The following is a 23,043-nucleotide window of genomic DNA, read 5'->3' on the forward strand; positions in this document are numbered from 1 at the left end:
TAACGAGAACTCCGCATTGCTTCTTGAATGTGTCAGCAACATTCCTAGGAAGCTTGGGTTCGCCCGTAGGCAATATCACCTCAAAGGTGTAATGCGTCCGTGCATCCAACTTTCTAGTCGGGCCTAGTTTCGTAGCTTTGCTCGATGTGGAGGCCTAAGAGGGAGAAACATTTGTCAAATGAATGTATATGTATACAATATAGAGCTATCTCCAATATTTTTCACATATTACAAGTGATTGTCGAACTTCATATGTATACCTCGCCGGACTTTATTATTTCTTCACCGGCTTCTCCACCGGCTTCTCCATCAGTGGAGCTATCACCTTCTCCATCATTGGACCTATCTCCTGCCCCATCGGCTTCATCTTCGTGTCGCTCGACCTCCATTCCATATCCGGAGGCGTTTAGATATGACGACGGAGATTCAGCTGGTTCAACGTCGGGGCCGTCTTTGATTATATCTTCGAGAAGTTCTTCCTCTTCGAGGTTCCTGATATGTGGATCCATAGTTCTGCAAAAAACGGACATTTGATTAACTAATAAACTAACAAACTATATAAGAGGGGTTGGAAACTTCGAAGTGTCGTTTTATATAGGAGGACCTTTAGTCCCGGGTCTTGGCTAGAACCTAAACTCTAAAATACCAGCCGGGCGGAGCCCAGTCCCGGACACTTAAGTATATACAATAGCAAAATTAAACTAGTTCTATTAATTTTCTTGCTAAAAATAAACTATTAACACTTAAGCATATACAATAGCAAAATTAAACTATTAACACTTAAGCAAATACAATAGCAAAATTAAGCAATAATCTAAGAAACACTATTAACACTTAAGCATATACACTATACAATAGCAAAATTAAATGACAAAAAAAATATTTCTTATTCTTGTAACCCTAAACTAATTTTTCTTCTTCTTCTATTTCTCCTCTTCTTCTACTTCTTCTTCTACTTCTACTTCTCCTCTTCTTCTACTACTTCTCCTCTTCTCTTCTTCTACTTCTCCTCTCCTCCTCTTCTAATTTTTTGTCTTCTTCTATACTTCTCCTCTTCTTCTATTTTTCCTCTTCTTCTCCTCTCCTCCTCTTCTTATTCTCCTTTTTCTTCTTTTCTTCTCCTCCTCTTCTTATTTTCCTTTTTCCTAATTCTACATATTACTAACCTTAATAATCTAGCACAAACCTAATAACAATAGTAATTAAATGACAAAAAAATCTTTTTCTTCTTTTCTTCTCCTTTTTCTTCCTTTCTTCTCCTTTTTCTTCCTTTCTTCCCTTTTTGTTATTTTCTTCTCCTTTTTCTTCTTTTCTTCTCCTTTTTCTTCTTTTCTTCTCCTTCCCTTTTTCTTCCTTTCTTCTCCTTTTTCTTCCTTTCTTCTCCTTTTTCTTCCTTTCTTCTCCTTTTTCTTCTTTTCTTCTCCTTTTTCTTCCTTTCTTCTCCTTTCTTCTTTTCTTCTACTGGCCGGAGTGTTGGGGAGGAGGGGGCGGGGGGCTTACCGGCCGGAGGTGTCGACGGCGCGCGGCTAGGAGGACGGCGGCGCGCGGCGAGGATGACGGCGGCGGCGAGCAGGACGACGGCGACGGCGAGGAGGACGGCAGGCGGCGGCGAGCAGGACGGCGGGCAGCCTGACGGCGTCGTCGAGTTCGTCGCTGTGCCGCGCCGGGCAGGAGAACGAGAGGAAGAAGAAGAGAAATGGACGATTTGGGTTGGAAATTTTCTAACTCCCGCTTATACAGGTGGATCTTTAGTCCCGGTTCGTGGCTCGATCCGGGACTAAAGACCCCCTTTAGTCCCGGGTGGAGCCACAACCCGGGACTAAAGGCCCTTTTTCGGGAGACCAGAAGGTGGGAAGTAGGGGCCTTTAGTCCCGGGGCGTGGCAAGAACCGGGACTAAAGGTTAGGCTATTAGTCCCGGTTTTAGACAAAAGCCGGGACTAAAGTGTTGCCTATATAAACCCTCGCCCCTTCCCACCATATCCCCTGTTTTTTAGTTGTTGAAGTGTGACCATGTCATGCTCTTGCCACTCTAGTTCATGCACATGACGTGTTCGATGAAATGCCCGAGCCACTCTACTTAGCTTTCTCCTCTCCAAGCTCGACCTCCAAGCTCCATTTTCCTTAATATTTGTCTAGGTTTGGCCGTGCACCAACTGCACAAGTGCTTTAAAAGGTTAGCTACTTCATCCTTTCATTTGTCACTGCTAGTGTAGCTCATTTCAAATGCTCAAATTAACTTCTTAGAGTCTGCACATGCGTAGGGTGTCGTCCCGTGCCCGTCCTCACCATTGTCGATCGCCCCGTGCCGATCTCGTCGCGAGCACCACCGTGGTGAGCCTCTTGTTCTTATCTTCTTTTTAAAATAAAAAAAAAATCATACTTGTATGATTTAGATACATACTTGTATAAATTACTCACTTTCATTAATTTTTGTTATTATATAGTGCGATGGTTTTGGTATCCGCCTCCGTCGGCCCTCGTCCTGTCTATGATTCGGATATGGTATATATTATCTTTTATAACTATTTGTTTTATTTAGTGTTTATGACAATTATGACGACCAACGTGACATATATTTTTTTAATCTAGGAGGTATGTGAACCAGAAATTCCAACCCACATAAAAAATCTTGTCGAGAAGTTAAATTTGGTTGAAAAAGAAAACAAATATTTGAAGAAAAAATTGAAAATAATTGAGGATAAGAATATGGAACTCGAGTTGCATGTCGCCGATGTCATCGATGATCGCAAGATGAAGATCGATGCGATGCGGTTGAAGATGGATGCAATGCGCTTGAAGATGGATGAAATGCGCTTGAAGATTAGGAATATTAGAAAATATGTCATTGATAAAGAGGCTTGGTATCATTATGTTGTTGAGTCAATTGTTACCTTAGTTGCGATTTTGATCGCGTCTGTTGTTGCATTTAAATGTTTTACATAGTTGTATGTTGTTTTATGAGAGAACTTTATGTATTTATTTTTTGCAATAGTAACATTTGATCACTACTGTTCTTTGGCTTTAATGTGATGATGAACTTGTATTAATTTGGTCATATGTTCTGCAATGGTTTTTTGATATATTTAATTTCATAATATGGTTTTTTGAACTTATTTGAACTCCATACTTTTTGTGTGTTCAAAATGCACCATTCAAAGGCACATCATAAATTTTCAACAATTTCTGACTTCATTTGGTATATTTCGTGCATTTACTTATTTTTTTGAGCTAGTTGACCCTGAAATTGAAAAGCACTACAAATGAACTCTAAAAATGTTGAAAGTTGGCATGCTATCATCATTTCACCCACATAGCATGTATTAAAAAGTTGAGAGGGCTACGACAAAAACTGGATGCACTTCGTGTACAAAACGGACAATCTCTCTCGAAGTATCAGGGTTTCGAACGAGAACTCATCTCTTACAAAGGGATTTCATTTTTTTGAACTTATTTGAACTCCATACTTTTTGTGTGTTCAAAATGCACCATTCAAAGGCACATCACAAAATTTCAACAATTTCTGACTTCATTTGGTATATTTCGTGCATTTACTTATTATTATTTTTGAGCTAGTTGACCCTGAAATTGAAAAGCACTACAAATGAACTCTGAAAATGTTGAAAGTTGGCATGCTATCATCATTTCACCCACATAGCATGTGTTAAAAAGTTGAGAGGGCTACGACAAAAACTGGATGCACTTCATGTACAAAACGGACAATCTCTCTCGAAGTATCTGGGTTTCGAACGAGAACTCATCTCTTACAAAGGGATTTCATTTTTTTGAACTTATTTGAACTCCATACTTTTTGTGTGTTCAAAATGCACCATTCAAAGGCACATCACAAGATTTTAACAATTTCTGACTTCATTTGGTATATTTCGTGCATTTACTTATTTTTTTTGAGCTAGTTGACCCTGAAATTGAAAAGCACTACAAATGAACTCTGAAAATGTTGAAAGTTGGCATGCTATCATCATTTCACCCACATAGCATGTGTTAAAAAGTTGAGAGGGCTACGACAAAAACTGGATGCACTTCGTGTACAAACGGACAATCTCTCTCGAAGTATCAGGGTTTCGAACGAGAACTCATCTCTTACATGGATACTATGAAAATGAAAAGTGTTTGAAATTTAGTACATTCCATACAGGCATTACATAAAAGGTTTAATACATTATTGCACCAATATTCCTATCTATTATTTCTGTTTTCTTCTGGGTCGTAGCCATGGAGAATCTTCATCTTTCAGTAGGATGCTTGGGTCAGTTTTCACTTTGAAGGGCGGAATTTCATGAAACTTATTATAATCTTCTGACATGTCTGTCTTGTCATCTACTCCCACGATGTTTCATTTCCCTGAAAGAACTATGTGGCGTTTTGGCTCATCGGACGATATCTTCTTTTGCTGATTTCTTTTTCTCGTTTTTGTAGACATGTCCTTCACATAGAAAACCTGAGCGACATCATTGGCTAGGACAAATGGTCCGTCCATGTACGCAAGATTGTTGAGATCCACTATTGTCATGCCGTACTTTTGGTCTACAACTACCCCGCCTCCTGTCAGCTTCACCCATTTGCACCGAAACAAAGGGATCTTAAAAGTAGGTCCATAGTCAAGTTACCATATCTCCTCTATGTACCTGTAATATGTTTCCAAACAATGCACATTCTCGTCTGTTGCATCAAAGCGGACACTACTATTTTGGTTGGTGCTCTTTTTATCTTGGGCAACCGTGTAAAATGTATTCCCATTTATCTCATACCCTTGGAAAGTACATATAGTCGAAGATGGTGCCCTGGCCAAACAGTACAGCTCATCTCCAACGGTGTCGTCATTCATGAGATGTGTCTGCAACCAACTGCCGAAAGTCTTCTCGTGTTCCCCTTTAATCCAAGAGTCAGCCTTCCCCGGGTTTTCGGAGCGTAGAATATTCTTGTGTCTCACGATATACGGAGCCACCACGGTGTAATTGTGTAGAACTGTGTAGTGTGCTTGAGAGAAAGAATGCCCGTCCATACATACTTTTGCTTTCCTTCCTAGTGTGCCTTTTCCTGTCAGCCTACCCTCATACCGAGATTCAGGAACACCAATCGGCTTAAGGTCAGGAAGAAAGTCCACACAAAACTCAATGACCTCCTCTGTTCCATAGCCCTTGGAGATGCTTCCTTCTGGCCTAGCACGGTTACGAACATATTTCTTTAAGACTCCCATGAACCTCTCGAAGGGGAACATATTGTGTAGAAACACAGGACCGAGAATTCTAATCTCTTCGACTAGGTGAACTAGGAGGTGTGTCATTATATTGAAGAAGGGTGGCGGGAACAACAACTCAAAGCTGACCAGACATTGGACCACATCAATCTGTAATGCTGATAGACTTTCTCGATCGATTACCTTCTGAGAAATTGCATTGAGGAATGCACATACCTTCACAATTGCCAGGCGAACATTTTCCGATAGAATTCCCCTCAATGCAACCGGAAGCAATTGCGTCATAAGCACGTGGCAGTCATGAGACTTTAGGTTTCGGAATTTTTTGTATTTCATATTTACGATTCCCTTTATATTCGACGAGAAGCCAGTCGGGACCTTGATACTGAAAAGGACTTCAAAGAAGATTTCCTTCTCTTTCTTAGTAAGAGCGTAGCTGGCACGCCCTTGGATCTGCCCTCGATGCATGCCATCTTTTCCTTTATGACGTTCCTAGTCCTCCCGTGCTTCCGGTGTATCTTTTGACTTCCCATACTGTTGGAAATATGCCCTAGAGGCAAGAATAAATTAGTTATTATTATATTTCTTTGTTCATGATAATCGTTTATTATCCATGCTATAATTGTATTGATTGGAAACACAATACTTGTGTGGATACATAGACAAAACACTCTCCCTAGTAAGCCTCTAGTTGACTAGCTCGTTGATCAAAGATGGCCAAGGTTTCCTGGCCATAGGCAAGTGTTGTTACTTGATAACGGGATCACATCATTAGGAGAATCATGTGATGGACTAGACCCAAACTAATAGACGTAGCATGTTGATCGTGTCATTTTGTTGCTACCGTTTTCTGCGTGTCAAGTATTTGTTCCTATGACCATGAGATCATATAACTCACTGACACCGGAGGAATGCTTTGTGTGTATCAAACGTCGCAACGTAACTGGGTGACTATAAAGATGCTCTACAGGTATCTCCGAAGGTGTTAGTTGAGTTAGTATGGATCGAGACTGGGATTTGTCACTCCGTGTGACGGAGAGGTATCTCGGGGCCCACTCGATAATACAACATCACACACAAGCCTTGCAAGCAATGTGACTTAGTGTAAGTTGTGGGATCTTGTATTACGGAATGAGTAAAGAGACTTGCCGGTAAACGAGATTGAAATAGGTATGCGGATACTGACGATCGAATTTCGGGCAAGTAACATACCGAAGGACAAAGGGAATGACATACGCGATTATATAAATCCTTGGCACTGAGGTTCAAACGATAAGATCTTCGTAGAATATGTAGGATCCAATATGGGCATCCAGGTCCCGCTATTGGATATTGACCGAGGAGTCTCTCGGGTCATGTCTACATAGTTCTCGAACCCGCAGGGTCTGCACACTTAAGGTTCGACGTTGTTTTATGCGTATTTGAGTTATATGGTTGGTTACCGAATGTTGTTCGGAGTCCCGGATGAGATCACGGACGTCATGAGGGTTTCCGGAATGGTCCGGAAACGAAGATTGATATATAGGATGACCTCATTTGATTACCGGAAGGTTTTCGGAGTTACCGGAAATGTACCGGGAATGACGAATGGGTTCCGGGAGTTCACCGGGGGGGGCAACCCACCTCGGGGAAGCCCATAGGCCTTGGGGGTGGCGCACCAGCCCTTAGTGGGCTGGTGGGACAGCCCAAGAAGGCCATATGCGCCATAGGAAGAAAATCAAAGAGAAAAGAGAAAAAAAAGGAGGAGGTGGGAAAGGGAAGAAGGACTCCACCTTCCAAACCAAGTTGGATTCGGTTTGGAAGGGGAGACCTTCCCCCCTTGGCTTGGCCGACCCCCTTGGGGCCTCTTGAGCCCCAAGGCAAGGCCCCCCTCTCCCACCTATATATACGGAGGTTTTAGGGCTGATTTGAGACAGCTTTTGCCATGGCAGCCCGACCACATACCTCCACGGTTTTTCCTCTAGATCGCGTTTTTGCGGAGCTCGGGCGGAGCCCTGCTGAGATTAGACCACCACCAACCTCCGGAGCGCCGTCACGCTGCCGGAGAACTCATCTACCTCTCCGTCTCTCTTGCTGGATCAAGAAGGCCGAGATCATCGTCGAGCTGTACGTATGCTGAACGCGGAGGTGTCGTCCGTTCGGCACTAGATCGTGGGACTGATCGCGGGACGGTTCGCGGGGCGGATCGAGGGACGTGAGGACGTTCCACTACATCAACCGCGTTCACTAACGCTTCTGCTGTACGGTCTACAAGGGTACGTAGATCACACATCCCCTCTCGTAGATGGACATCACCATGATAGGTCTTCGTGCGCGTAGGAAATTTTTTGTTTCCCATGCGACGTTCCCCAACACATACAAGCCTAGGAAGCCTAGAATATTCACGTAGAGATTCTTCGTCAGGTGCATCACGTCGATTGCCAAGCGGACCTCATGGACTTCCCAGTAGGGTAGCTCCCAAAATATAGATTTCTTGTTCCACATGGGTACACGCTTATCAGGGCCGTTAGGAACAGGTTGGCTGCCAGGACCCTTTCCAAAGATTACTTTTAAATCTTTGACCATATCAAATACTTCAGCACCAGTACGGATGACAGGCTTCCCCCGGGGTTCTGCCTTGCCATTGAAATGCTTGCCGGGCATTTATCCATATTCTCGTACTTCTCACTGCGGTAGAGGATGCAGTCATTAGGGCATGCATGTATCGTCTGCACGTCTAATCCTAGAGGGCAGACAAGCTTCTTTGCTTCGTACGTCCTGGCGGGCAATTCGTTCTTTCTTGGAAGCATCTTCTTCATCAGTACCATCAACTTTTCGAATGACGAGTCAGTCACACCGGTCTCTGCCTTCCACTTCAGCAATTCTAGTGTGCTACCCATCTTCTTCTGGCCATCTTCACAAGTTGGGTACAACAATTTGTTGTGGTCCTGTAACATCTGCTCGAACTGCAACCTCTCCTTTTCTGTGTCGCAACCTCGTCGTGCATCAGAAATGACCCGGCCAAGATCATCAGCGGGCTCATCTGGTTCCCGTTCTTCATCCTGATCTTCTTCTTCATTGTCTTCCATTGCGGTATCAGCATACTCAGGGAACATAGATCGGTAGTTGTCATCATCGTTCTCTTCTTCTTCATCGTCGTCTTCCATCATAACCCCTCTTTCTCCGTGCTTGGTCCAAACATTATAGCCCGACATAAAACAGGACCGAAGCAGGTGGCTCTGAATGACTCTTGAGGAAGTGTAATCCTTCTCATTCCGACATTCAACACATGGACAAAACATATAGCCACCACCATGCTTGTTCGCATCGGCTGCATCTCGAAAAGAATGCACGCCTTCTCTGTAAGCGGCTGTGCGTCGATCACCGTACATCCATGGATGGCTCATCTGTGTTATACGACAGTATATCAAATACAATCACGATCCTAAAAATTAGTACAGCACGGTCTAAACGAGGAAATATAGTTGCTAACCTTTTAGAATAAGTAGAAATAAAGAGGAAGAGGTTTAAGCGTGGCTCAGGCATCTCATATCGTAGTTGTGTTCGGTGAACTGAAGCGGCATCGCTCTAACACACATTTTAACAAACACCTCTAGTGCATCAAAAAAAGTGGAGAGCTAGCACACACCCATAATCCTCCATCCAAGAAAAATGCAAGGAAGAGGGGAGAGGGGGGCTGTGCTATATATAGGCAGAGGACTTTAGTCCCGGTTTGAGACACAAACCGGGACTAAAGGTGACGCACATGCGGGCTGCCCACCGCGTAGCCCTTTAGTCCCGGTTTGGGACACGAACCGGGACTAAAGGCTCCTTACGGGCCGGGACTAAAGCCTCGAGGAAGGCATTGAGAATTGGGGCGACGTGGTCGGGCCTTTAGTCCCGGCCCAGAGGCTGGCTGGGACTAAAGGGTCCCGGCCAAAGGCCCGTTTTCCACTAGTGGTTCTCACCCGCCGGATGATGATCGTATGACTTACACAACGACCAAAAATGTTGAAGGCGTAGGTTACTCTGATAACATAATTGAGTTATTACTTGCTCACTAAGATTGAATGATAGAATAACTCCAGTAAAAAAAAAAACACGACATATACACAAAGAAGTAACATAAGAAACAGAAAAGTTACAAGTAGGAACGAGATGGTTAGGTGGCCTGAATTTGGGAAGGACAGGTAGAAATGGGAAAGACTGTTAGTACGAGTTCAACTGGGAAGGGACGAAGGGTACATACCCACATTTCCTGTCTAAGATGAGATTCCTGAACAAATTGAACTTCTGTTTGCCATTGATTCTCGCTTACCATGCTAATTGATGCTCAACTGCTAGTAAACCTCATGCAAAGAGACATCAAAGATCATACACCGGGTGGACCATCAGAAGCAGTGTACATGAAAACTCAAACTATACATTCTTGAGAAAACGGCAAATCAACTAAGTGGCCCAATGAACATCATACTGCGTGCATGCCGGTGCCCCTCTACAAGCTAATTGAATCAGGAGACAGGAGGCTTGAAAATGACAAGGAAGCAGCTGCTGCCTGCTGGTCAACCGAGGAAGACTTGGACGCGGACGGCGAGGAGCAAGATGGTGATGAGCGCGAAGTAGATGACGGCGTGGATGATTATGGAGACGCCGCTGGTCTGGAAGCTGCCGAACTCCACGATCCTGCCCTTGCTGGGGATCTGGAACAGCAGCCCCGGCGAGAGGAGGACGAAGAGCACCAGCCCCACGAACACCGGGGCCCAGTCCGCCATGTCCTCGCTACCTACCTCCTCTCCGATCGATACTCTTGATCTGTGATAGTAGAACCAGTGGAGAGTGCAAGGAGTGCGAGGCCACGAGCCGTGCATATGTCGGCTTTAGCTGAGGGAAATGACCGGGACACGAAGCAATTGGGGAGGGTGGGTGGGTGGGAGGCACATGCTGATCTCATGTGACGGTGTGGATGGTTGATCATGGTTTGGGGTTTTTATTCCTCTAGTGTGCTGTCATCAATGTGGCACAAATGTTTGTGCGGTTTGTTACTTTGTCCAGTTTAGCTCCTGGATATACACGTTGCGACACGGTGGAGATCAACTAGTTGAGGAACACTTCCTCGGAAGTCTTTCAACGATCATTCTCACGTGTCGTTATTTAACGTGTTCTTAACCGTCGTTACGTGTCGCGTTTTAAACGTTTTCTTTAGATTTTATTTCTTAAATTTTTATATGCGCTTTTGGTTTTTTAGATTGTTTTTTTTTGGGGTTTGTTGTGTTCTGGTTTTCATCGGTTTTTCGTAGCTATTGGACGAAAAAAACTAAAAAATGCACGAAAAAATGTGGTATTTTTCACGGAAGGCGCAGTCATGCCTCTCAAAAATGAAAAAAAAATATATTCTTTTTTGCAAGAGGCACAATTTTACTTTTACGTGAGGCACGGCCGTGCCTCTCGAAAAGGGAAAAACGTGTTCTTTTTGTCAGAGGCACGATTTTACTTTCGTGAGAGGCATGAGAGAAAAACATGTTTTTTGGGTTTTTTTACAAGAGGCGCGATTTTTCTTTCGCGAGAGGCATAGTCGTGCCTCTCAGAAAGGAAAAAAACAAATTTTTTTACAAGAGACACGGTTTTGCTTCCGCGACAGGTTCAGTTTTGCCTTCGCGTCTCAGAAACGAAAAAAGGTGTTTTCTATCTTTTTATCGCGAAAGGCATGTTTTTCGCCTGGTTTTTTCGTGAAAAAAAAAAGATCGTTAAAACCTATTAACATGGGATCTGGTTTTGAAGATCTCGATGTGAGGAACCCAACGATGAAAAAGGTTCAAGATTTAAACATACGGTTTAGGAGATAAAACATTTTGAAAATAAGGATCTACGAAAAAAACTATCAGATTATGACAAATGACACACATGCAACGCGTCACTTGTTGTAACCTCATAAGATGAAAGTAATCTTTGAAAGAAATACTCTTTAAGTAATGATTTTGGATATGTTGAGGTTTGTTGTGCCTATAAATATGATCTTGGTCCTCATTTCAATGACGGTTAATTCTGGACAAAGGTAGTAATTATTTTTAAGCAATGTTGAGGAAATCGGTAACTGGTAGTTGCTCGTTTAGCTTGGGAGTAGGGATTAATAGTTGGATTGGCCTATTAACTGGGTTAATCGATCGACCATTAACCGGTAGATCAAATAAAAACCTGCCAACATAGATCTAGACTTTTTAAGTATTATACTATACTTCCATGGTTATAGTTATGTAAATATGTAATATACAAATATATTCTATGGTATACATATGAAAACATAGACAAGAGGCAAAATTGATAATCCTTATGCACTCAAACATACAAAATCTCAAAATTTGGAAGTACCAATCAAACAATTAAGCTTGTCCACGTAATTTCCAACATATGACCATAAACTATGTTATCAATAACAACCCCAAGCAATAGTTCCATCTACTAATATACCAATTTGCAATTTGTAATCTACTAGTCTATGAATGTTGGATTCCCCAATGAGAGAGGGGAAGAAGATGGTAATACCTTGCTCGCTGATGACACCATGGAGGAAAAGGTTGGGGAGTAGCCTCTGTAGGGGTAGCGGAGTAGTCAGCGGGTCAGGCAATGGAGAGCAACCCTTGAGAAAGGACGGGAATAGACTAGAGGGTCGACCAGGATTTGGACACACGCCAGCTAAGTTGAGAGGGCATGAAAGGAGCATGATCGGGGTGAGGTCTAAGCCCTAGCTATTAATGAGCGCGAGGGGATGGGATGGTTTATGGGCCAAAAATGTGGGCCTTTTTTGTTCACCAGTTAGCAGGACAGTAGCGACCGATTAATCGGTCCACAATCGGCTAATAGATTAATTAATCGGTCTAACAAGTTAACACAATGAATAGTTGTTATTCGATTTGTCCACTCAACAAGTAGCAATTAACTCGTAAGTTAACTGATTAATCAAGCGAATTCTTAAATAGTGTTTTTAAGCCAATAAATAGTTTGTTAATATTCGAAACGTACGTGCAGATCATCCTCCGGATCAGTTCGTACTTTTGAAAGGACCGATGTGAGTGAACGTGCATGTGTTTTTGCTGGCTGACTTAGGTAGAGATTTTGACAAGGTGATTGAGATAATATGTGTGTGTGTCACTTTATTTATATCTATTGTCCGTTAGTTTTTTATTTATTTATTTCAATTAAACACAGTACAGACGCAAGTAGATACACTCATCCTCCTATCTTTATGAGCATCTTTGACAGACTGAGCCGGCATATCATCTTGAGATTTTACGAAGTCACCGTAGGCATCTCGTAGTTGACGGAAACGACTTCTTTCACTGAACGTGCATTGCCGAAAATCCTAAAATAAATACAGAATAAATGCAAGCACCGGGACTTGAACTCTGGTGGGATGAGAATACAATTTTCCTCCTAACCATCCAACTGTCCTTTCAAAAATAAAAAACTACAAAGTAAACCGTATTTTTATTTCTTTGTATGAGGAATTATTATGTACCAAAATTTACAGGCAATGGAGTTTTAAAGATGTCCATTGTTTGCATCTAGACCATTGTGTTAGAATAATGGGCTTGGCCCATGTGCATTTCCGAAAAAACAAAAGTAAATCCCAGAGGCCCATGAATAAAGGGCAAGAGGTGGTGCAAATCTTTAGTCTCATGTTGCTGGTGGAGGTGGTGTGAGACCATCTTATTGTCGGAATTATGCCCTAGAGGCAATAATAAATATAGTTATTATTATAATTCCTGTATCAAGATAATCGTTTATTATCCGTGCTATAATTGTATTGAACGAAGACTTATATACATGTGTGGATACATAGACAAAACACTGTCCCTAGCAAGCCTCTAGTTGGCTAGCCAGTTGATCAAAGATAGTCAGGGTCTTCTGACTATGTACAAGGTGTTGTTGCTTGATAACTGGATCACGTCATTGGGAGAATCACGTGATGGACTAGACCCAAACTAATAGACGTAGCATGTTGATCGTGTCATTTTGTTGCTACTGTTTTCTGCGTGTCAAGTATTTGTTCCTATGACCATGAGATCATATAACTCACTGACACCGGAGGAATGCTTTGTGTGTATCAAACGTCGCAACGTAACTGGGTGACTATAAAGATGCTCTACAGGTATCTCCGAAGGTGTTCGTTGAGTTAGTATGGATCGAGATTGGGATTTGTCACTCCGTGTGACGGAGAGGTATCTTGGGGCCCACTCGGTAATACCACATCACACACAAGCCTTGCAAGCAATGTAACTTAGTGTAAGTTGCGGGATCTTGTATTACGGAACGAGTAAAGAGACTTGCCGGTAAACGAGATTAAAATAGGTATGCGGATACTGACGATCGAATCTCGGCAAGTAACATACCGAAGGACAAAGGGAATGACATACGGGATTGTATGAATCCCTGGCACTGAGGTCCAAACGATAAGATCTTCGTAGAATATGTGGGATCCAATATGGGCATCTAGGTCCCGCTATTGGATATTGACCGAGGAGTCACTCGGGTCATGTCTACATAGTTCTCGAACCCGCAGGGTCTGCACACTTAAGGTTCGACGTTGTTTTATGCGTATTTGAGTTATATGGTTGGTTACCGAATGTTGTTCGGAGTCCCGGATGAGATCACGGACGTCACGAGGGTTTCCGGAATGGTCCGGAAACGAAGATTGATATATAGGATGACCTCATTTGATTACCACAAGGTTTTCGGAGTTACCGGGAATGTACCGGGAATGACGAATGGGTTCCGGGTGTTCACCGGGGGGGCAGCCCACCCCGGGGAAGCCCATAGGCCTTGGGGGTGGCGCACCAGCCCTTGGTGGGCTGGTGGGACAGCCCAAGAAGACCCTATGCGCCATAGATAGAAAATCAAAGAGAAAAGAAAAAAAAAAGAGGTGGGAAGGGAGAGAAGGACTCCACCTTCCAATCCTAGTTGGACTAGGATTGGAGGAGGACTCCTCCTCCCCTTGGTGCGCAGCCCTTGGGGCTCCTTGAGCCTCAAGGCAAGCCTCCCCTCCCTCCTCCTATATATATGGAGCTATTAGGGCTGATTTGAGACAACTTTTTCAAGGCAGCCCGACCACATACCTCCACGGTTTTACCTCTAGATCGCGTTTTTTGCGGAGCTTGGGCGGAGCCCTGCTGAGATTAGATCACCACCAACCTCCGGAGCGCCGTCACGCTGCCGGAGAACTCATCCACCTCTCCGTCTCTTTTGCTGGATCAAGAAGGCCAAGATCATCGTCGAGCTGTACGTGTGCTGAACGCGGAGGTGCCGTCCGTTCGGCACTAGATCGTGGGACGGATCGCGGGACGGTTCGTGGGACGGTTCGCGGGGCGGATCGAGGGACGTGAGGACGTTCCACTACATCAACCGCGTTCACTAATGCTTCTACTGTGTGATCTACAAGGGTACGTAGATCGGAAATCCCCTCCCATAGATGGACATCACCATGATAGGTCTTCGTGCGGGTAGGAAAATTTTTGTTTCCCATGCGACGTTCCCCAACAGTGGCATCATGAGCTAGGTTCATGCGTACATGTAATCTCGAGTAGAACACAAAAGTTTTTGTGGGCGGTGATGTGTGTCTTGCTGCCCTCCTTAGTCTTTTCTTGATTCCACGGTATTGTTGGATTGAAGCGGCTTGGACCGACATTACTCGTACGCTTACGAGAGACTGGTTTCATCGCTACGAGTAACTCCGTTGCTCAAAGATGACTGGCAAGTGTCGGTTTCTCCAACTTTAGTTGAATCGGATTTGACCGAGGAGGTCCTTGGATAAGGTTAAATAGCAATTCATATATCTCCGTTGTGGTGTTTGCGTAAGTAAGATGCGATCCTACTAGATACCCATGGTCACCACGTAAAACATGCAACAACAAATTAGAGGACGTCTAACTTGTTTTTATAGGGTATGCTTGTGATGTGATATGGCCAACGATGTGATGTGATACATTGGATGTATGAGATGATCATGTTGTAATAGATAATATCGACTTGCACGCCGATGGTATGGCAACCGGCAGGAGCCATAGGGTTGTCTTTAAACTAACGTTTGTGCTTGCAGATGCGTTTACTATTTTGCTAGGATGTAGCTTTAGTAGTAATAGCATGAGTAGCACGACAACCCCGATGGCGACACGTTGATGGAGATCATGGTGTGGCGCCGGTGACAAGAAGATCGTGCCGGTGCTTTGGTGATGGAGATCAAGGAGCACGTGATGATGGCCATATCATGTCACTTATGAATTGCATGTGATGTTAATCCTTTTGTGCACCTTATTTTGCTTAGAACGACGGTAGCATTATGAGGTGATCTCTCACTAAAATTTCAAGACGAAATTGTGTTGTCCCCGACTGTGCACCGTTGCTACAGTTTGTCGTTTCGAGACACCACGTGATGATCGGGTGTGATAGACTCAACGTTCACATACAATGGGTGCAAAACAGTTGCACACGCAGAACACTCGGGTTAAGCTTGACGAGCCTAGCATGTGCAGACATGGCCTCGGAACACATGAGACCGAAAGGTCGATCATGAATCATATAGTTGATATAATTAGCATAGGGATGCTTACCACTGAAACTATACTCAACTCACGTGATGATCGGACTTGAGCTAGTGTAAGTGGGTCATGAACCACTCAAATGACTAGAGAGATGTATTTCTTTAGTGGGAGTTTAGGAAGTAATTTGATTAAGTTAAACTCTAATTATCTTGAACATAGTCTAAGTCCACTTTGAATATATTTGTGTTGTAGATCATGGCTCACGCGACAGTCACCCTGAATTTTAATACGTTTCTAGAGAAAGCTAAGTTGAACGATGATGGAAGCAACTTTGTAGATTGGGCTCGTAATCTTAAGTTGATCCTACAAGCTGGGAAGAAGGATTATGTCCTTAATGCTGCGCTAGGAGATAAACCATCCGCTATGCCTGACCAAGATGTTAAGAACGCTTGGTTAACACGTAAGGAGGACTACTAAGTAGTTCAATGTGCAGTCTTGTATGGCTTAGAGCCGGGACTTCAACGTCGCTTTGAGCGTCATGGAGCATATGAGATGTTCTAGGAGTTGAAGTTATCTTTCAGAAGAACGCCCGGATCGAGAGGTATGAGACCTCGATAAATTCTATGCTTGCAAGATGGAGGAGAATTCGTCTGTCAGTGAACATGTGCTCAAAATGTCTGGGTACTCAAACCGTCTTGCTGAGCTGGGGATTGAACTCCCGCAAGAGGCTATCACTGAACGAATTCTTCAATCACTGCCGCCAAGCTATAAGGGCTTTGTGTTGAACTACAACATGCAAGGGATGAACAAGTCACCCGGCGAGTTGTTTGCGATGCTGAAAGTCGCAGAGTCTGAACTCCGTAAAGAGCATCAAGTGTTGATGGTGAATAAGACCACTAGTTTCAAGAGAAACGGCAAAGGGAAGAAGGGTAATTCAAAGAAGAGCGGCAAGCCTGTTGCCAATCCGACGAAGAAACCCAAAGCTGGACCTAAGCCTGAAACAGAGTGCTACTATTGCAAGGGTATGGGTCACTCGAAGCGCAACTGCCCCAAGTATCTGGCTGATAAGAAGGCGGACAAAGAAAAATCAGGTATATTTGATATACATGTTATTGATGTGTACTTAACCGGCTCTCGTAGTAGTGCCTCGGTATTCGATACCAGTTCTGTTGCTCATATTTGCAACTCGAAACAGGAACTGCGAAATAGGCGAAGGCTGGCGAAAGATGAAGTGACGATGCGCATAGGAAATGGTTCCAAGGTTGATGCAATCATCGTCGGCACAGTTTCACTTCAGTTACCATCAGGATTAGTTATGAACTTGAATAATTGTTATTTAGTGCCTGCGTTGAGCATGAACATTATATCTGGATCTTGTTTATTGCGAGGCGGTTACTCTTTTAAGTCAAAGAATAATGGTTGTTCTATTTCTATGAGTAACATCTTTTATGGTCATGCACCCAATGTGAGAGGATTGTTCATATTGAATCTTGATAGTGATAATACACATATAGATAACATTGAGACCAAAAGAATTAGAGTTAACAATGATAGCGCCATGTTTTTGTGGCACTGCCGCTTAGGTCATATTGGTGTAAAGCGCATGAAGAAACTCCATCCCGATGGACTTTTGGAGTCACTTGACTTTGATTCACTTGACACGTGCGAACCATGCCTCATGGGCAAGATGACTAAAACTCTGTTCTCCGGAACAATGGAGCGTGCCAGTGACTTGTTGGAAATCATACATATCAATGTGTGCGGTCCGATGAGCGTGGAGGCACGCGGCGGATATCGTTATTTTCTCACCTTCACTGACGATTTGAGTAGATATGGTTATGTCTACTTAATGAAGCACAAGTCTGAAACATTTGAAAAGTTCAAGCAATTTCAGAGTGAAGTTGAAAATCATCGTAACAAGAAGATCAAGTTCCTACGGTCTGATCGTGGGGGTGAATATCTGAGTTTCGAGTTTGGTGCTCACTTAAGACAATGTGAAATTGTTTCACAGTTGACACCGCCTGGAACACCACAGCGTAATACCGATTTGCCGTTATCGTTTTGGGGTTATGCATTAGACACAGCTGCATTCACTTTAAATAGGGCACCATCAAAATCCGTTGAGACGACACCATACGAACTGTGGTATGGAAAAAGGCCAAAGTTGTCGTTTCTTAAAGTTTGGGGATGTGATGCTTATGTCAAAAAGCTTCAGCCTGAAAAGCTGGAACCCAAAGCGGAAAAGTGCATCTTCATAGGTTACCCAAAAGAGACAGTTGGGTACACCTTCTATCTCAAATCCGAGGGCAAAGTGTTTGTTGCTAAAAACGGAGCTTTTCTAGAGAAGGAGTTTCTCGAGAGAGAATTGAGTGGAAGGAAGATAGAACTTGATGAGGTTGTCGAACCTCTCATCCCTCTGGATGGTGGCGCAGGGCCAGGGGAAACCCCTGTCGTTGCGACGCCGGTTGAGAAGGAAGTTAATGATGATGATCATGAAACTCCGGTTCAAGTTCCTATCGAACCACGCAGGTCGACGAGACCACGTGTTGCTCCAGAGTGGTACGGTAATCCCGTTTTGTCAAACATGTTGTTAGATAACAATGAACCTGCAAATTATGAAGAAGCAATGGTGCGCCCAGATTCCAACAAATGGCTGGAGGCCATGAAGTCCGAGATAGGATCCATGTATGAAAACAAAGTGTGGACTTTGGAAGTACTACCTGAGGGCCGCAAGGCTATTTAGAACAAATGGATCTTTAAGAAGAAGAGGACGCTGACGGCAACGTGACCGTTTATAAAGCTCGACTTGTGGCAAAGGGTTTTTCACAAGTTCAACGAGTTGACTACGATGAGACATTCTCACCCGTAGCGATGCTTAAGTCCGTCAGAATCATGTTAGCAATAGCTGCATTTTTTGATTATGAAATCTGGCAGATGGATGTCAAAACGGCATCCCTTAACGGTTTCCTTAAGGAAGAGATGTATATGATGCAACCCGAAGGTTTTGTCGATCCTAAAAATGCTAACAAGGTATGCAAGCTCCAGCGATCCATTTATGGACTGGTGCAAGCATCTCGGAGTTGGAACAAACGCTTTGATGAGGTGATCAAAGCATTTGGGTTTATACAAGTGGTTGGAGAATCTTGTATTTACAAGAAAGTGAGTGGGAGCTCTGTGGCGTTTCTAATATTATATGTGGATGACATATTGCTGATTGGAAACAACGTAGAGTTTTTGAAGAGCGTAAAGGATTACATGAATAAAAGTTTCTCTATGAAGGACCTAGGAGAAGCTGCTTACATTCTAGGCATTAAGATCTACAGGGATAGATCAAAACGCCTGATAGGACTTTCACAAAGCACATACCTTGATAAAGTTTTGAAGAGGTTCAAAATGGAACAGTCCAAGAAAGGGTTCTTGCCAGTTTTACAAGGTACGAGATTGAGTAAGACTCAGTGCCCAGCAACTGATAAAGATAGAGAGCATATGAGCACCGTCCCCTATGCTTCAGCCATAGGATCTATCATGTATGCTATGCTGTGCACTAGACCGGACGTTAGCCTGGCCATAAGTATGGCAGGCAGGTTCCAGAGTAATCCAGGAGTGGATCACTGGACGGCGGTCAAGAATATCCTGAAGTACCTGAAAAGGACTAAGGAGATGTTTCTCGTGTATGGAGGTGACGAAGAGCTCGCTGTAAAGGGTTACGTCGATGCAAGCTTTGACACAAATCCGGACGACTCTAAGTCGCAGACCGGATACGTATTTATTCTTAATGGGGGTGCGGTAAGCTGGTGCAGTTCCAAGCAAAGCTTCGTAGCTGATTCTACATGTGAAGGGAGTACATGGCTGCCTCGGAGGCGGCTAAGGAGGGTGTCTGTATGAAGCAGTTCATGACGGATCTTGGAGTGGTGCCAAGCGCACTGAATCCAATAACCTTGTTCTGTAACAACACGGGTGACATTGCCTTAGCAAAGGAACCATGGTTTCACAAGAAGACCAGACACATCAAACGACGCTTCAACCTCATCCGCGACTACGTCAAAGGGGAGGACGTAAATATATGCAAAGTGCACACGGATCTGAATGTAGCAGACCCGCTGACTAAACCTCTTCCACGGGCAAAGCATGATCAACACCAGAACTGTATGGGTGTTAGATTTATTACAATGTAATTCACATGGTGATGTGAGGGCTAGATTATTGACTCTAGTGCAAGTGGGAGACTGTTGGAATTATGCCCTAGAGGCAATAATAAATATAGTTATTATTACAATTCCTGTATCAAGATAATCGTTTATTATCCGTGCTATAATTGTATTGAATAAAGACTTATATACATGTGTGGATACATAGACAAAACACTGCCCCTAGCAAGCCTCTAGTTGGCTAGCCAGTTGATCAAAGATAGTCAGGGTCTTCTGACTGTGTACAAGGTTTGTTGCTTGATAACTGGATCACGTCATTGGGAGAATCACGTGATGGACTAGACCCAAACTAATAGACGTAGCATGTTGATCGTGTCATTTTGTTGCTACTGTTTTCTGCGTGTCAAGTATTTGTTCCTATGACCATGAGATCATATAACTCACTGACACCGGAGGAATGCTTTGTGTGTATCAAACGTCGCAACGTAACTGGGTGACTATAAAGATGCTCTACAGGTATCTTCGAAGGTGTTCGTTGAGTTAGTATGGATCGAGACTGGGACTTGTCACTCCGTGTGACGGAGAGGTATCTTGGGGACCACTCGGTAATACAACATCACACACAAGCCTTGCAAGCAATGTAACTTAGTGTAAGTTGCGGGATCTTGTATTACGGAATGAGTAAAGAGACTTGTCGGTAAACGAGATTGAAATAGGTATGCCGGTAAACGAGATTGCCAGTAAAGAGACTACCGGAGAACTCGTCCACCTCTCCGTCTCTCTTGCTGGATCAAGAAGGCCAAGATCATCGTCGAGCTGTACGTGTGCTGAACGCGGAGGTGCCGTCCGTTCGGCACTAGATCGTGGGACTGATCACGGGACGGTTCGCGGGGCGGATCGAGGGACGTGAGGACGTTCCACTACATCAACCGCGTTCACTAACGCTTCTGCTGTGTGATCTACAAGGGTACGTAGATCAAAATCCCCTCTCATAGATGGACATCACCATGATAGGTCTTCGTGCGCGTAGGAAAATTTTTGTTTCCCATGCGACGTTCCCCAACACTTATATAGTGGGTTCTTTCCATAACACTTTGTAATTGGCATGAGGAGAGAAAGAGAGCATAATGTGGGATATGTGCCACAATGTTTTCACCGAAATCCGGTATGTGACCTTGCAAGAACGTAGCTTTCTTTTGTTATCTCATTTTTGGGTTTCATGACAGACAAGTTAATTGTTTCTTGACCGGTAAGTTGGAAACCTAACCAGATTGTGATCGCCACATGAGACCGCGTGAGCTCTCCTATATAATATACTCCCTCCGTCCCAATTTTTTTGTCTTAGATTTGTTTAGATATGAATGTATCTAGTCAAGTTTTAGTATTTAGATACATCTATTTCTAGACAAAGCTAAGACAAGAATTTTGGGAAGGAGGGAATATGACTTACCGGCCAGCGCCAAATACACGTCGAAATCAAGTTTGAGTTTTTGCCTCCTCTTGATGTTTGCGCTGTCACCGTAGTCTACTCCATCCTGAACACCGGCGTGCACCAGCGAGCGGGGGTGTAGGTCTGGGGAACCTCTCGCCCGTGTGATCCTGCATCTGGAGAGGTTGAAATAGGTTTTTGTAACGTGCTTCACGCGACTGCTCATGTTCTTACCACGGGTCGTCTACCTTCAAAGTCAGTCATTGTTGCACGCTATCATCACCAACGTCTACTTCAGTCAGCCTTTGCCAACTTCATCGTCGACAACATTGCATCTGACCTTTTATGTGTGGCGTGATCTGGTCCAGTCTTTTATTATGGCTATTGTTGCATGTGCGATATTGATGCTCATGTTGTTCTTCTCATCTGGTATGCTAGAGTATGCATGCTAATAATTGTTTCAATCATGTTTTATATTTTGGAACCAACCATGAAATTGCCTGATTTTCCAACACATTGTGTATTGTATTATCTGATGTTGTCTTGCCATTTGCCTTCCGAACAAACCTATCATTATTGTTCGAAATTAATTAGTAGATTAATTAGTCAAGGAATATGTTCAACCCCGAACAGTCGTGTCTTCTCTCTCTCTATTGCCAACAGGTACCTGTTCTGGAGGGATGCCTCCGAACAGATACCTCTTCTTCGCAGATCTTCCAGAAGTATATATACTTGAGAATCAATAGAAATCGGGACTAATGGTCCATTCACTTTCATTCAATTTTGTTTTACTCTAACACGTTATCAGCCACGCTAGCCTCTACCGGATGCCACTCCGGCGATCTGCAATTGCCCCCAAAGATGGCGGCATAAGTTGTTGCTGGAGTTTCGGCCACCACGCGATTCAGCAAAGACGAGGTGTTCCTCGTACAAAAGGAAAGAAACTAATCAGTAGAATGATTGCCAATCTGATCTTGTCTTCTTGCAGTCAATTAATAATCTAACAATGAATGGTTTTCTTTCCTGTATGTATATGCTCTCACGCGAATCTCACGAAGAATTGATCAATCGTGAACTACAAACAAAAAGAACAGAAGAAGAAAAAGCTCAGTCTCGGAGGATAGTACCTTCGTCGTCCTCATTAATGCACGCGCCGGGATGCGAACTCCGGTGCAGGCATGGCCTTCGGATTTCTGCCTCAGCAAAGAAACGGGTGGCGGCAGCTAGTTGCTAATCCTTATAGTCACCCTTCCTCATGAAAGGTCAGCGATGGCTCTCGCCTCGGCCCCGTCGCGGTGAACGAGGACACGCACCGTCCAATCTCGTCCCGGCTCCATGCGGGATGGCGCGCGGCGCACATCTCACAGCCCGTCCACCCTCGCCCCTCCCAGCGAGGAGACTACTCCACTACAGCAAGGGGAATCCTCCGACGTCTCATAGAGGCGACTGTACCGGTGTAGAACAGGAGCGACCAAGGAATCACTTGATTCCTATCCACTTACACATAGGGAACATTATCCCTTCGTTATTTCTTCAATTTAATCCTTCACGTTCCCGTTATCTACTGAAAATTCCTGTAATTTTTGATTCAGCCCTCAAGCTTATCCAAACTATTCAATGCATCCCTCTGTATTACTGGATATATATACTGCCGAGCCATCTGGTTCTTCGAAATTTGCAGTTAGCCCTCAGGTTATTGTTTCAACACTTCAACCATATGGTTATTACCATTTGCATTA

The 23,043-nt window shown here is 43.8% G+C and overlaps 1 protein-coding gene across 1 annotated transcript; it reads right to left on the reverse strand.

Moving 5' to 3' along the window:
• Nucleotides 1-9,560: 9,560 nt before the first annotated feature.
• On the reverse strand, nt 9,561-10,078 carry LOC123430726. Its single transcript, XM_045114573.1, has one exon. It carries the CDS (start codon nt 10,061-10,063, stop codon nt 9,758-9,760), a length of 306 nt encoding a protein of 101 aa, XP_044970508.1. The 5' UTR covers nt 10,064-10,078; the 3' UTR covers nt 9,561-9,757.
• Between the last annotated feature and the right edge of the window lie 12,965 nt (nt 10,079-23,043).

The sequence above is a fragment of the Hordeum vulgare genome, chromosome 2H (assembly GCF_904849725.1).
Source record: "Hordeum vulgare subsp. vulgare chromosome 2H, MorexV3_pseudomolecules_assembly, whole genome shotgun sequence".
In the NCBI taxonomy this organism is placed as follows: Eukaryota; Viridiplantae; Streptophyta; class Magnoliopsida; order Poales; family Poaceae; genus Hordeum; species Hordeum vulgare.